This window comes from Monodon monoceros, unplaced genomic scaffold (assembly GCF_005190385.1).
Source record: "Monodon monoceros isolate NGI ecotype Baffin Bay Population unplaced genomic scaffold, NGI_Narwhal_1 Super_Scaffold_6, whole genome shotgun sequence".
Classification (NCBI taxonomy): Eukaryota; Metazoa; Chordata; class Mammalia; order Artiodactyla; family Monodontidae; genus Monodon; species Monodon monoceros.
Window position 1 is genome coordinate 40,016,082 of NW_021703783.1, and position 14,485 is coordinate 40,030,566.

A 14,485-nucleotide genomic window follows, 5' to 3' on the forward strand; every position below is an offset into this window, starting at 1 on the left:
GTGTGTGTGTGTGTGTGTGTGATGTGGTATATATGTGTGTATGTGTATGTGTTCATGTGAGTGATGTGGTGTGTGTGTGTGTAAGTGATATGGTGTGTATGTGTATGAATGTGTGGGAGTGTTTATGTATGCATATATGTATGTGTGTATGTGTGTGATGTGGTGTGTGTATGTGTCTCTCTTTCTCTCTCCCTCTCTCTCTCACACACACACACCCTGCAGCAGACACACTGAAAGGTCTCCTTGGGCATCCCTCAGCCTCTGGCCTGAGCTGTTCCAACACCAATATGGAGGAGAGGGAGGGGAAGGGGCCTGGGTCTCCACTGTGATCACTGAGAAGGGGCTTCTGTGCGTTAGTCCTCCTTGTCTAACTGAAATGGAAACCAGGAAGGGCATTCCATCCCCAGCCTCCTCCACTCAAGCCCCAAGGGCTTGGTCTGAAGTGACAACCTGGCCAGCTCACCAGGCGGGACTAGAGGTGGACTAAAGGTGACAACAGTCCTGTCGGCTGTCTTTTCCAAAGGCTCCTCAGGCTGCCCCTGTAGCAGAGCTAACAGCACATTTACCCCGTCTCAGGCTGGGTTTGAAGCTGCTGGGCGTTGTTTGGTGGCGGCTTCAGGTGGAGGAGATGTTGAGAGCTGGGGACGTTTAAACAGGAAAGTGGCAGGGGTGGGGAATGGGGAGGAGTGTCTGAGGGCAAATACAGGCACGTTGCACAGACATTCGTACAAAGGCGTGCAAGCGTGTATTCACAGACACACCTATCCCCCTGTCCCCCACCCGAACATAGAAGCCCACTTGTATAAGTACATTCACAGACATGCAGACACATATGTAAACACACATGCCTAGGGTGTGCACACAGCCAAGCCCAGGGCAGGTGCGTACACACAAAAGTGTACAGACATTCACACAAAGTGTCTCAAATACACACAGGTGTCCCCTTCCTCTCCAGGGACAAATAAACTAAGTGGACAGGAACGTGATCTGGGGCGGGGGGAAGTGCAGGCCCAGAGTAGCCATCACCGGAAGATGTCTCTACTGGAGTGCGGAGGAGAGGGGCGAGAGTGGGGTCATGCCCCACTTGGCGTGGTCTCTGTATGCAAATGAGGCGTGGGGACACGCGGCCAGGGAAACCAGTTCACCCAGGCCCACCTTGCGGTCAGCTTACTCAGGAGCCGAGCTCTCTCAAGGAGGAGCTGGACTTGGGACGGAGGCTGTCGGGGAACGCCTTTCTGGCTCTCAGTAGCTTGGGGAGGGGACTGGGGGCTGACTCCTGGGCTAGAGCGTTTTGACCACCCCTTCCCCTAATCTTTTACCGCTTGATCTTTCTGCTCTTGCCTCAGGAATCTGGATCTTCTTCACTCCATCCCCAAGCCTCCTCCAGGGAGCCTTCCCTGACTGAGCCCGTTGCAGATCGACTGGGACCGCTGTCTTTCACCGCTCTCTGCGTCCGCCTGCATCAAGGGGTATGAGCCTCTACGGCCCTCCTCCCCACTCTGGACGGTACAGGCTTGGACCGAAAGCCTGGGCCTCGGAGGGGTGGACGGCGCGATGGCGAAGGCGCGGCCCCGAGAAGAGCTGGCGGGCAGAGAAAGGTGGCCGGCGGCCAGCCCCGCCCCTACCTGTGTAAGCCTATCCGCCCGCGCCTAGAGGATAAAAGCAGCCAAGTCGCCCGGAGGTTAGCGAATTCGGCCCCCTGTCCCCCGCCGCTCGGTCCAGCCCGGCCCAGCCAGCATGTCCATCCACTTCAGCTCCCAGGTCTTCAGCTCGCGCTCCTCCGCCTTCCCGGGGCGCGGCATCCAGGTGCGCCTGAACTCGGTGCGCCCCGGCGGCTTCGGCGGCAGCAGCAGCAGCCTCTACGGCCTTGGCGCCTCGCGGCCGCGCGTGGCCGCGCGCTCATCCTACGGGGGCCCAGTGGGCGCCGGCATCCACGAGGTCACCATCAACCAGAGCCTGCTGACCCCGCTGCAGGTGAACATCGACCCCTCCATCCAGCAGGTGCGCCAGGAGGAGCGCGAGCAGATCAAGACCCTGAACAACAAGTTCGCCTCCTTCATCGACAAGGTGAGCGGCCCGCGCTGCCCCAAGCCAGGATTCAGGCCCCAGCAGCCGCCCCGCAGCGCACGTGGGCCAGGGGCTGGGAGGGCTGCTGCCTGCTCTCTTTCCGCCGATATCTGGGACTGTACCCTCTCCATGAACCCTGTAGCTATTTTTGTCCCCTCGGCCTCCAAGCCCTCTCTTGCAGCAAGCTACCCAAATCTCCCTGCTCTTTCCTCCGGGAATGTGTGCGTGGGTCTGTCCGGTTGCCCTGGTGAGCTGTGCCTGTGAGTCGCTGGGGTTCTTGGGCAGCTTTTGTCATCCGAGTCAGGTTGGGAGCTCCAGACGCCAAGGCCAGGACTTCTTTCTCTGGGCCCCCTTCTCTGAGAGGGGGCTGTGTGGAGTCAGAGATGGGGCAGGGTGAGATTCTCGCCTCCCGCCCCACTTATTACCTAGCAGATGCCGGAAATAAAGGGCTGGAGGGAGGCAGGCTCCTGCTCCCATCGGCCCCACTTACCTGGTCCTCCATCCTCCTTTGGGTGGTAGGAGGTGAGGTTATACTTGCCCTTGGAGAGAGCTCGTCTGGGGGCACTGAGGGTCACAGGGAAGGGCCATTTAAGAGGTGTTTTTCCTCTTATGTCCCAAAGGGGTGGGGCATAGAGATGGGGAGAGCGCACTTGTGGGGCTGGACCCAAGAACTAAGGGCTAGCCCCCTGGGCCCCTCTGGCCAGGGCCTCGTCCTTGGGCGTAGAGCAGGCTTTCTCTTTCCTATCTTTGTGTACCTCTCTGCTTCCCTGGTCCCCCATGTCCTCCTCTCCTTCACCCTTCAGACTGTACACATCCTTCAAGTTCTGGGGCAGCCTCCGCAGGAAGCCCCAGGCCCAGGTTCCCCCGCTGATGCTCGGCTGCAGACCCCAGACCCTGCTGCCTGAGTTGCTGGTTTTGAGGAGGCCTGCTTCCCACACCAGTCATTCTGGTGCTCCTTAGGGACTCATTTTACATTGGCTTGATTGTAGCATCCTGTCCTGAGGCCTTGTGGGAGAACGAGGGAAGGGGAGAGAGGATACTGAGAGAGGAAGGGATGAGGTCCCAGCCTGAAGGGAGGGGGCCCGAGTCGGGCTCAGGACACAGACAGGAAGTGGGCAGCCCTTCAGACAGGGAGGTGGAGGCCATCGCCTGTGATGCGAGGGGAAGCAGAGGAGGGAGGAGACTCTAGAGCACAGCACTGGCACATATCAGTGACCTGAGCCCTGGACACACTCTGAGACAGTTGAGACAGAGAGTCCTGGAGGAGAGGCTTGTTCAGGGTGGGCTTCCTGGAGGAGAGAGCCAAGGGCTAGGGGCCCAGGTTGGGGGAAGAGCCAGTGCGAGCGTGGATTCTGCTGGATGGCTGGAGACCCTCTCAACCGCACTGTGGGTGGCACGGTCTGCCTCTCTTGAGTTTCCTCCTCCCGCCCCTTCTAGGTGCGGTTTCTGGAGCAGCAGAACAAACTGCTGGAGACCAAGTGGGCACTGCTGCAGGAGCAGAAGTCGACCAAGAGCAGCTGCCTCCTGGGCATCTTTGAGGCCCAGACTGCTGGCCTTCGGAAGCAGCTTGAGGCCCTGCAACTGGACGGGGGCCGCCTGGAGGTGGAGCTTCGGAACACGCAGGACGTCGTGGAAGACTTCAAGAACAAGTACTGCCCCGCAGTACGACCTGCCGGGATCCATGCGCTGGGCCCATGTGCCCCTCTCGGCTCACCCTCTGCAAATCCTCTCTGGGTCAGGGGTCAGGGGGTACAGCTGCTCAGTACAACTCCCGGAAGGGAAGATCTTGATTAACACGTTCCCCGCTTCCCCTCTCTCCTCTTTGTCTCTGGGGGCCGTTTCCAAGTCGCTCTGGTCCTGTCTTCTGACTTACTCCCAGTGAAATATCTCAGCCCAGCCCTGATCTGCACTGCTCCCTTCAGAAGCCTTACCAAGGCCCAGGAAAGGGCAGGGCAAGAGATGATGTGCTTCAGAACTGGCATGGCCCTCAGATTATTCTAGAACAACTCTGTTTTGTTCCCATGAGGAATTAGAGTCCAGAAAGTTTCAGGGGCTTGATCAAAATCGCATAGTAGGTCATTGGGAGAGCTGGGGCTTGTTTTTGGGCCCCTGACTCCCGGGAGGAGACCTGGAACCAAGCTGGGAAGGAAAGGAGCAGAGAGCATGATCATTGTGAGCAACGGAAGGGGTTGCGGAGGCTGGGGGTGGGTGCGGCCAGGGCAGGAACCAGAAAGGAGGCTGTGAGGAGGGGCAGGGAGTGGGAGGCTGGAGGCCAGGAAGGCTGGGTCTTGAGGACAGGCCTTTGAGGTGCCTGCTGACTCTCTGTTCACATTGAATAGAAACCAAAGCCAGAGGCTGGGCCGGGCATCCCTGCCCAGGGGGCACTCGGGGTAATGAGTGAGTTCTGTGCTCTGCCTGCGGGCGGGTGTGTGACTAAGCTGGAGCAGGGACACTGCCTTTGACTGGACGTAGAACAAACAAAGGCCTCTGCAGGGAGTGTCTCTCCGTTCCCATCCCCCATCCCCACCCCCGACTTCCCTAGGGCAACAGTCAACAGGATTAATCCCACAGCAGGTGGAAGGCAGGTGGAAGCAGACCGGTGCAGGACAGGGAAGGCCTGGGACAACCCGCGAGCCCCTGCTGTCAGGTGTGCATGTGTGCACACATACTCCCCCGACCCAGAACCCACAGGGCACTTTCCTGGGGAGCCAGGCTGAGCTCCAGGCTGGGGCTGAAGGAGGAACTGGAAGGGGTCCTGAGTGCAGCTGCCCAGGGAGCTCCTATCTGCACATCCTCTGGGCCCAGTGGCACAGCAGGGGTGGAGAGACGGTCTCTTCCTAACTATTCTAGAGGCCCTGGGGGAGTGGGACTTCGGGGGTCTGGGCTCCTGGAGGGCCTCTGCCTGCCTGAGTATCCTGCTCCCCACTAAAGTTGCCCCACATTGTTCCTGCTGTTCTCCAGAAGCTCGTGGACACTGCTGGCTTTCTGTTTCTGACACCTATTTTTTTTTGCGGTACGAGGGCCTCTCACTGTTGTGGCCTCTCCCGTTGCGGAGCACAGGCTCCGGACGCGCAGGCTCAGCGGCCACGGCTCACGGGCCCAGCCGCTCCGCGGCATGTGGGATCTTCCCGGACCGGGACACGAACCCGCGTCCCCCGCATCGGCAGGCGGACTCTCAACCACTGCGCCACCAGGGAAGCCCCCTGACACCTATTTTGAATCCTCAAGTAAATATTGGGTCAGGCCCACCTGCCCTCTTGCTCTGTGCCCTGCTTTGCCGGCGTCCTCCTATGGGCAGGGGACTGGCTCCTTGGGAGAAAGAGGGATGGAGGGGGGTGCTCTGGGAGTAGAGATGGGGGCTTGTCACCTAGTTGGGGGCTGGTTCTTCCTCCTTCCTGAGTCCACAAGGTTCCTCCTCTTCGGGCCCCTTCTTCACCCTCAGCGGGTGGGATTAAGCAGGTTAAGGTGTGAGCTCAGGCGTCAGATGGCCAGGCTTCAAGTCCGGGCTTTGCCACTTAGCAGCTTGGTGACTGCACAGAGTACTCAGCCTCTCTGTGCCTCTGTTCCTTTCCCTGAGAATCATAGCACCATTGTTATAGGATTGTTGTAGGGATTAACTGAGAGAATGCATGGGAAGCACATAACAGGGCAGGCCCCGTACAGAGTGGTCCAGAAGCATGGCTGCTATTCGTCTTCTCACTCCCAGTATATGCAGCCTTTGTCCTTTGATCCACGTAGGTTCCCTGCTCCCTCACCCCCATGCCTGCCAAGACTCAAAGCCCTAGGAACAGCTGTATGGAAAAGTCAGGGACATTTTGTTTCGTAGCTGACACCTGTTTTTTCAGGTGTGTCATTAAGGAGGGGTAAAGGTGATGCACGGCAGACTTTCACCCCTGGATATGGGGGGATGGAGGCAGAGCCGCACCAACACCATGCTCCCCTCCTTTACTGCAGGTATGAAGACGAAATTAACCGTCACGCGGCTGCTGAGAATGAGTTTGTAGTGCTGAAGAAGGTGAGGGGGTCAGACAGGTAGGGTGGGTGGCATCGTAGGAAGCACAGGCGACAGGGGCCCACGTGCCTCTCACCTGAGCAGCCAGTAGGGACCTTTGGTCAGGGTCTGGCTGGGTCTATAAGAAGGGAGCGATGGGCTTGGAGAAGGTGAGATATGGAAGCCAGCCATTTATAAGCCTGCTTCGTGTACGTATGTGCACACATGTGTCTGCATGTCTGTGTGTGTGTATTTGTGTGTAGGTGTGTCTGGCGAGTCACTACACTTGTTTCTGGGCTTTTGGAGGGGTTAGAATTATGACTACAGGTTGGAGGTTAGAAGGGACGAGTTCAACCCCAAATAAGGAAGTGCTCTATCAATCAGAACATTCAATTACAGATGAGGGTGGCACATGGCATGCCTGAAATATTTGCTGAATGAATGGGATGGGGTGCCTTGAGGCAAAGTGAGCTCCCTGTCCCTGGAGGTGTGCAAATAATGTCAGAAGGCCTTAGGAATATCTTAGAGGGGATTGACTTAATCTGATTCAGGCCCATCCACAGAAATGTAACCTGCCCTGGAGTGCTGGGCCCTTGGAGATTCAGGGATGAGTGGAAGTGAGCCCTTTCCACAGGAGCTTAACCACAGCAAAGGATGGCTCTCAGGGGACCAGACTTGCGGTGTTATCTGTTGCCCACCTGCCTTATATCACCCATGCTGCAGGCTACATATTTAGGCTAGAGATTTGCCATCTCTGGGAGCGGTGTCCTGGAGTCTGAATGATTTCATGCTCTCCCGTTTGACTGATGAGAAGCTGAGGCTCAAAAAGTTGAGGTGATTCGTTCAAGGTCACACAGCTAGTAGGTGGCAGAGCCGGGGGTGTGTCTAAGCCACTAAAGCCTTTAGGAACTGGCAAAGCGCTAGGTTTGGGGCTCCAGGCTGCTGTGGGCTACCAGCGCTGAGTAGGCACCTCCAGTCCTGGGGGTGCGTGGAGACGATGTTCTCCTCGAGCCTGGACGGGTCCAGTGGAGGGAACTTCCCACCGTGGGCGTGTCAGGCAGCCTGGAGGAGCTGTATGTTTCCTGGTAGGGCAGCGGTGATTGGTCCTGGGGGTTGGACAGTACTGGCTTGCTCCCACGCCTGCTAAGTGTTTCGTGAGCTGAGGACATGGTGTCCCTCTACCCCTTCTCACCACCACCCCTCCCAGGATGTGGATGTTGCCTACATGAACAAGGTGGAGTTGGAGGCTAAGGTGGACACCCTGAATGATGAGATCAACTTCCTCAGGACCCTCTATGAGGAGGTGAGGACCTCAGGGGTGGGAGATATGCCACAACCTGCATGTCCTAGCCAGGGGGCTATCTGGTCCACCCCCTGCCTCTGGGTCAGCCGGGGTGTGTGTTGGGTGCATTCAGGGGAGTTGACCCCTGAATAAAGACCCCTGCTCTTTATTCTTTCTGGATTCAGGAATCCATGGTGGGCGAGGAGCTCAGTAGGAGCTGGGGCAGCACACCAGGGTGGGGTCAGTCAAAACTGGCCTTCCAGAGATGTGGGATTGTCATTTGTCAGGAAGGGGGATTGGGAGGGGCTGGAAGAAACCAGGAGGATGTTGAGGGATCCGGGCCGTGACAGGGTTCACAGGTGGACTGGGTGGGCTGGCAGGGGAGCCTGAGTCAGGAGAGACTGGAGTGCCTGAGGGTTTACACCCACCACTCAGCCACCCTCTCTGCCTGCCCCTCCCATCTCCCCACCTGCTCAGCTTGCCCTGCCCTGGGCTTCCGGTTCCTTTCCCTCAAGGGGATTTAAAAACCTCTTCATCCCATCTGTGTGAGTCTCTGGCCTTAGGCAGAAGATAGGGTGGTTGATCATCTGGCTAGTCTGGGACATAGGAAAACGTGAGGCAAATTACAGACCAGTTCTCATTTCCCTTCAGTCTGGTCTTTACCTGAACATCCAGCCTCCATTAGCGTCTCCGAGAGAATTTCCACGTATGTTGATTTCAGGGGCTGGATCCTTCAGGCTGACTTTGGGTACTTCTGGCCTCAGTGTGGGCCTTCATATGTCTATCACATGTTATATATGTGTGTGTGTGTATGTATATACATGTATATATAATTATTTTCCTCTCATTATGAAATACATACTCATTGCAGAAAATCTAGAAAATTAAGTAAAGCATAAAATTGAAAACAAGTTTCCTACACCTACTCTTACCATCTTGATACCTACCTTTTCAGACTTCTTCTCTGCATATACACACATAGAGATATAGAAATACATATATTTAATAAAATAGAATCATACCTTTTTTCACATAACAGTGCACCACAGATATAGTTCCCTGTCCGTAAATACAGCTGTATCATCGGCGTTAAAGGCTACAGACTGTGCATACTACGTGACTTATTTTACCCACCCCCTAGTGATTCCCTTCACAACAGAGCTCAACTCCAGTAGCACCTCGCAGCCGGGAGCCACCACAGTTCACCACACTCTGTCACTTGTTTGTCCGCTGTGATCCTGCCAGACTCTTGATTTCAGAAGGTGCTAATGGGCTTTTCCGGGAGCCAGGGCTGGTGGAGCTGTTTAGTGGGTGCTGGGTCTGTGCCCCCTGGCTACCTGGTGACTCACTCCCACTCTGGCCTCTTCTCCCTTTTTCTTTCCCTAGTGTGCGGGGAATCCCAGGATGGGCATGGGGACAGGGATGGGTCATGCCCCAAGTCCTGATGTTCTGTCTGGTCCCTACAGGAGTTGAAAGAGCTGCAGTCCAAGGTCTCAGACACGTCTGTGGTCCTGTCCATGGACAACAGCCGTTCCCTGGACCTGGACGGCATCATCGCCGAGGTCAAGGCCCAGTATGAGGAGATCGCCAACCGCAGCCGGGCTGAGGCCGAGGCCTGGTACCAGACCAAGGTGTGTGGCCGCTGGAGGCATATTTTCCCTTCCTGGCAGAGTCCTCCGTGGCGGCTTCCCTTACTCCTCACCCTGTCTCAAGCCTTTGGGGCCTGGGTCCCACTGTGCTGACAGGCACCAGGGATTAAATCTGTGGTGGTCTCCAGTGTCCTGGGAATGAGAGGAGGAGAAGGCTAGGTCCTTGCCCAGGGCAAGATTCCAGCCTGATGTGAGGGGAGAGGGCAGAGGAAACGGACATGGATTAATAATTATTATAGCTAAAATCTGGCAAGTAAGCACAATGCTCGGCAAAGTTTCAAATGTTTTACCTGTATTGACTCATATAACCCACAGAACAGCCCTGTTAGGTAGGCACTAGTGTTATCCCCCTTTTACAGATGAAGAAACTGAGGCATGGAGAGGTTAAGCGATTTGTCTAGCTCTGCACAGCTAGCAGATAGAAGAGCAGGGACCAGATCCTGGGTCCAAGGGCTCCAGAGCAGGTTTAATCGTTATATGCACTGGGTGTGGGCAGGGCAGCTGACAGCGCAGTGCTGAGGGCATGGGTGGGGAGGGGGTGTGCTGGGGCAAACCAGTGGTCTGGGGGAGGGAGCCTGAGGGTTTAAAAGCAGCACAGAGCAATGTCTCTTCAGAGACAGGGAGTCATCCATGGTGTATGCGAGGACACATGTATGCCAATAAGGACTTACTGTGTGACACTAGGCCAGTGCCTTCTGTTCTCTGGGACTCATTCACCTCATCTGTAAAATGGGTGGTGCTGACAAAGGGGTTAATAGGTGAGGATCTCAGGCTTCCAGTGATTCTCCAGTGTTAGGACATAATGGGAATGGGCAGAGCCCCGAGATCAGTGGAATGGGCCTGGTGAGCCATTCTTGTCCCCCGACCCCGCCACCGCCCCGTCCTGGCTGGGAGGAAACTGAACCCCTCCCCCACCCCACTGTCCGGGATTCTGGCCTCCTGGTATCGGGCAAAGTTTGCTGGGAGTCAGACTGTCCCTCCCTGGGAAGACAAGCTGGGAGGGCTTGTCACTCAGAACCTGGGGCCTTCCTTGGGTCGGGAGAAGACAAGCCACCTGTAATCACGGTCCACCCTTGCCATACTCTTCTGTGTGGTCCCTCCAGTTTGAGACCCTCCAGGCCCAGGCTGGGAAGCACGGGGACGACCTCCGGCATACCCGGAATGAGATCACGGAGCTGAACCGGGCCGTCCAGAGGCTGCAGGCTGAGATCGACAGCAACAAGAACCAGGTGGGCGCCGGCCCTCCTCCTTGGGGCATGTGAAGGGCAGCCAGCTGGGACCCTGCCCAGGATGAGCAGCAGGAGGCTGGGGGTGAGGGGGTCACCCCTGCTGCTCTGGGGACCAGGCTGGTGCGGCTCAAGTCTCTCGGGCCCACCCGAGAGCTCTCTAGGACGAAATGTTCTTGGCCAGGTCCTGCTTGACCGAAGGGAGAACAGGAGTCCTAGCTGGGCATGGAGCTTGTGGAAGGAGCGTCGAGCTGGCTGGCTAGACTAGAATCAGCATTCGTTACCACATTGGTACTGAGCCCTCTCCTTGCACCTAGCTCTGGGTGCGATGTGTGCCTGGGGGCAGGGGGGAAGGGGGTGGCAGGCCGGAGGTCAGCAGAGTCCCTCACTATGTCTCCCAAGGCCCCGTCCCACCTGCTGACCTCACTCCTCACCACTGCCTCTCTGGCTGTGCTCTTGCTGCTTCCTGGAGCTTATATTTGCCAAGCATCTTCATGCTTCAGGGCCCTTGCACTTGGTGTTCCCTCTACCTGGAATGTGGTTCTCCCAGCTCTGCACATGGCTGCCCCTTTCTCACCCCTGGGGTTTAGGACAAAAGACCTCTTCTCAGAGATGGCTTCCTCAACCACCCAGCCACTCTCTCGGCAGTCTGTGTGAGGTTCCTGAAACACCTATCGCTCTCTGAAATTTACTGTCTTATTAATTTAGTATTGACTTATTAGGTAAGTCTTAATTAATTAAGTATAAATAAGTATTGTCCCCTACCTCCACTGGGATATTAAAAGTGCCTTAAGAGCAGGGGCCCCCGTCTGTCTGGTTCACTGTTCCTCCCTTCCCAGCACCTGACACATAGTCAGGGCACAGGTCTCAGATGACAGACTGATGGGAGGAGGTGCTGTGAAGCTGGGGTGGGGGGTATTGATGAGGAAGGGTCCCCCAAGCCCTGACCAAGGCATGGGGATGCTCGAGGCAGCTAAGCCTGGGCAGGTGTCTGCAGTGGGGAGGGAGGGAAGCTGATGGGTGGTGGCTACTTTCCAGATGAGCCGGGGGATGGGATGTGGGGGTGATCTACCCAGAAATGCCCTCCCCTTGGAGCCCTGCAGGCCTTTTTACATGAGGGTGAGGGTGGAAACTGCCTCCCGGCACAGATTCAGGGCTGTGAGTCACCGGTGCGGCAAGCCAGCGTCCAGCCCTGGAGGGGAGGCACAGAATAATGAATGGCGGTTTCCCAAATGCCGCAGCTTCTGCCACATCCGGTTCTCCTCTTACCCAACAGGGCAGAGCCAGACCCCGGAGCTGGGGTGTCTATCACCGTCGGGGGGGCTCAGAGGCAGTGGCATGGCCTTGCCAAGGGGGCACCAGTGTGACAGCATTTATTAAATGCTTACTGTATACCAGACACTGTGCCAAAGACTTTTGTATGATTTCGTTACTTGCAATATCTCTCTATACATACTGTGATGACTGCTAGTTTAGGAAAGAGGAGACTTTTGGCTTAGAAGGGTTGATTCATCCAAGATCACATGGCTTGTAAGTGGCAGAGCCAGAAGTGGAAGGTACGCATTGGGTATCAAAACCCATGTTTGAAACCCCTGGGATTCCCTGGTGCTTGGGCGAGGAGGCTGGTGCCAGTGAAGCCACCGTAAGCAAGGTGCCCAGATGCTCACTGCAGCATGGGGAAGCAGGAAGGCAGTGGCTGGTGAGGCCTGCCCCCCCAGCTCAAAGACCCACTACTCCCCACAGCGTGCCAAGTTGGAGGCTGCCATCGCCGAGGCCGAGGAGCGTGGGGAGCTGGCTGTCAAGGATGCACGGGCCAAGCTGGTGGACCTGGAGGAGGCCCTGCAGAAGGCCAAGCAGGACATGGCCCGGCAGCTCCGGGAGTACCAGGAGCTCATGAGCACCAAACTGGCCCTGGACATCGAGATCGCCACCTACCGCAAGCTGCTGGAGGGCGAGGAGAGCAGGTGAAGACAAAGGATCTGGAAAGGGGATCCTTTGGGGCTCAGTGAGGCCTGGGGCTTGACATTCATCCATTTGCAAGCATTTCCTGTGTACCCTCTTCTGCAGGGTACTGGGTGTGGGAAGTGCAGGGAGGGTACAGATGCTGCTTGCTTCTTTGCTCTTGATGAGATGACTTTCAAGAGGGAAAGACCAGATGATGTAAGCTCAGTGAGAAATTTGAAGTAATAGTGCTTTCGTGTGTGTGTGTGTGTGTGTGTGTGTGTGTGTGTGTGTGTCTATTAGCAAGCTTATCTTATTTGATCCTCAGAACACATCAGGTAAGCAAGACAGGTATTATTGACTCCTTAGTGTACAGAGGGGAAATTGTGGTTAGTTTTATTAATTGAGGAGACAGGGCCAGTGTGCGGTCAAGCTCTGTTGATTTCTGGTCCAGGCATCTTCCATGGCGACAGGCTGCTTCTCACCACATAATTGAGGGCTAAGTCACGTGGTATTGACTGAGCGTGGTGAGGAGGTAAATTTCCCCTCTCCCCAGAAGTATTTGCGTACGCACCTGCAGCCTGAGATGAAGCTGAGTTGGGTTAGTCTTACAGGGAATTCTTCACAAAAAACTCCACATCTATGTCCATGAAGTTGGGTCTTCATTAGTACCTTGATGGCTTGATTGACTCATTCAGTCAACAGACAAGTGGCCTGGAAGCTTTCTAGTGTCCCCATCTCTTGCCCTTGACCTTTGCCCTGCCCCCTTCCAGGATTTGGGGCTGCAGCTGGGCTTCCCTCACTCCCTCCACTAAATTGAGGCTTCTCCTCCTCCCTGCAGAGTAAACTCATTCCCAAGGCCAAGGGCTTGGTGACAGTGGGACTGTGAGTCACAAAGCAAACACCAGCTGTCTCAGATAGATTTTTAATTTCCAGTGTAAGACCTGTTTCAGCCTCACAGCCTGCTTAAAACAACCCCGTCTCCTCCTTCCCCCCTCAGTCCCGGCTGGAGCTGAATTCACTCAGTCAACGATTCACTAATTATTTCAACACATATTAAATAATTACCGTGTGCCAGACCTCATGCTAAGGACTGAAGATGCAGGAATCAATACAGCCTTCTTTGAGGATTTTATGATCTGGTTAAGAGAGGCAGCCGTCTACATAAACAACGAGAACAGCTACCATTTACAGACTCCTGTGTGCCCAGGGCTTTAGGTAACTTATGCTATTTAGCCCTCACAAACAACACTGTGAGGTTGGTACTGAGTTAGGCCCCCTTATAGGTGAGGAAATGGAGACTCTGAGATATTCCCAAGGTCATGTAGCCAGTAGGCAGGAGGGCCAAAGTGAAAAGGCTGAAAGAAGGCTGAATGTGTGGGGACAGAGGAAGGAACCTCAGTTCTGCTCCGGGCCTGGACGGAGGGGTGTGGGAGTGCTTCCTCCAGTGCTGAGGAGAGAGCAGCCCTCACAGGTATCTCCTTTGCCCCAGGATGACCGGAGCTGGAGTGGGAGCCGTGAACATCTGTAAGTCCTTGGCTACGGGCCCATCACCTATGCCGTCCAGACTAGGCTGGGTCTATTGGATGGCACATCGGCCTGAAGGCCTGGCCTTCTGGAGGCTGGGAGCCTCCTACCCTTCAATAGCTTTCAGCAGGGGCCTGCAGCTCCCATCCAGAGAGGCTCAACAGCCCAGGAAAGCCATGCACGAGGACAGGGTGGGTGGGGCCAGTGTGGAGCAGCCCTCACCTCTGTCTGAGGCTCCTTCTGGGTTGGCCCCTGGCTGTTGGTGGGAAGGGAGGTGGGTGGGAGGAGGGAGACGGGGAGCTATGGCAGGAGGGCAGGGGCCTCGGGTAGTGGGCCTCACGCCGATGGAGACCTCCTCCCTTCTCTCTCAGCTGTGGTCGGTTCCATGGGCGGTGCTGGCAGCCGGCTGACCTTCGGGGGAACCATGGGCAGCGATGCCCTGAGATTCTCCAGTGGTGAAGGGCCTGGGGCCCCCAAAGCCTATTCCATTAGGACCACATCTGCCCCCGGCAGGCGCACCCGCAACTGAGCCTCTGGTGTGGGGAGACACATACCCTCTCCTCCCATCGTCACAAGAGGACCTCCATTCCTGGTCCCATCCCTGGTCCCAAGACAGCAAGGCAGTCTGAAAAATGATGTCAGAATAGCTTCCAATAAAGCAGCTGCCTTCTGAGCCCATGCCCAGCACCTGGTGTCCTGGCTTCGTTAGGCTGGGCGGGGAAGGCGGTGGGGAGGGGAGGGCTCGAGAGAGCACAGGGTCTGCCCTGATAACTGGGACAGCACATTGGTGACATGGGGGTGC

The 14,485-nt window shown here is 56.2% G+C and overlaps 1 protein-coding gene across 1 annotated transcript in view; it reads left to right on the forward strand.

Moving 5' to 3' along the window:
* KRT7 (keratin 7) overlaps positions 1 to 14,370 on the forward strand; it is a 17,995-nt gene extending 3,625 nt beyond the window's left edge. The window contains exons 2-10 of the mRNA XM_029205351.1: positions 1,347 to 2,067; positions 3,505 to 3,716; positions 6,022 to 6,082; positions 7,266 to 7,361; positions 8,807 to 8,971; positions 10,093 to 10,218; positions 11,959 to 12,179; positions 13,649 to 13,683; positions 14,055 to 14,370. Coding sequence (XP_029061184.1) covers positions 1,738 to 2,067; positions 3,505 to 3,716; positions 6,022 to 6,082; positions 7,266 to 7,361; positions 8,807 to 8,971; positions 10,093 to 10,218; positions 11,959 to 12,179; positions 13,649 to 13,683; positions 14,055 to 14,212 — 1,404 coding nt within the window. The 5' untranslated portion in view covers positions 1,347 to 1,737 and the 3' untranslated portion in view covers positions 14,213 to 14,370. The remainder of the gene's footprint in view (positions 1 to 1,346; positions 2,068 to 3,504; positions 3,717 to 6,021; positions 6,083 to 7,265; positions 7,362 to 8,806; positions 8,972 to 10,092; positions 10,219 to 11,958; positions 12,180 to 13,648; positions 13,684 to 14,054) is intronic.
* The last annotated feature ends 115 nt before the right edge of the window (positions 14,371 to 14,485 follow it).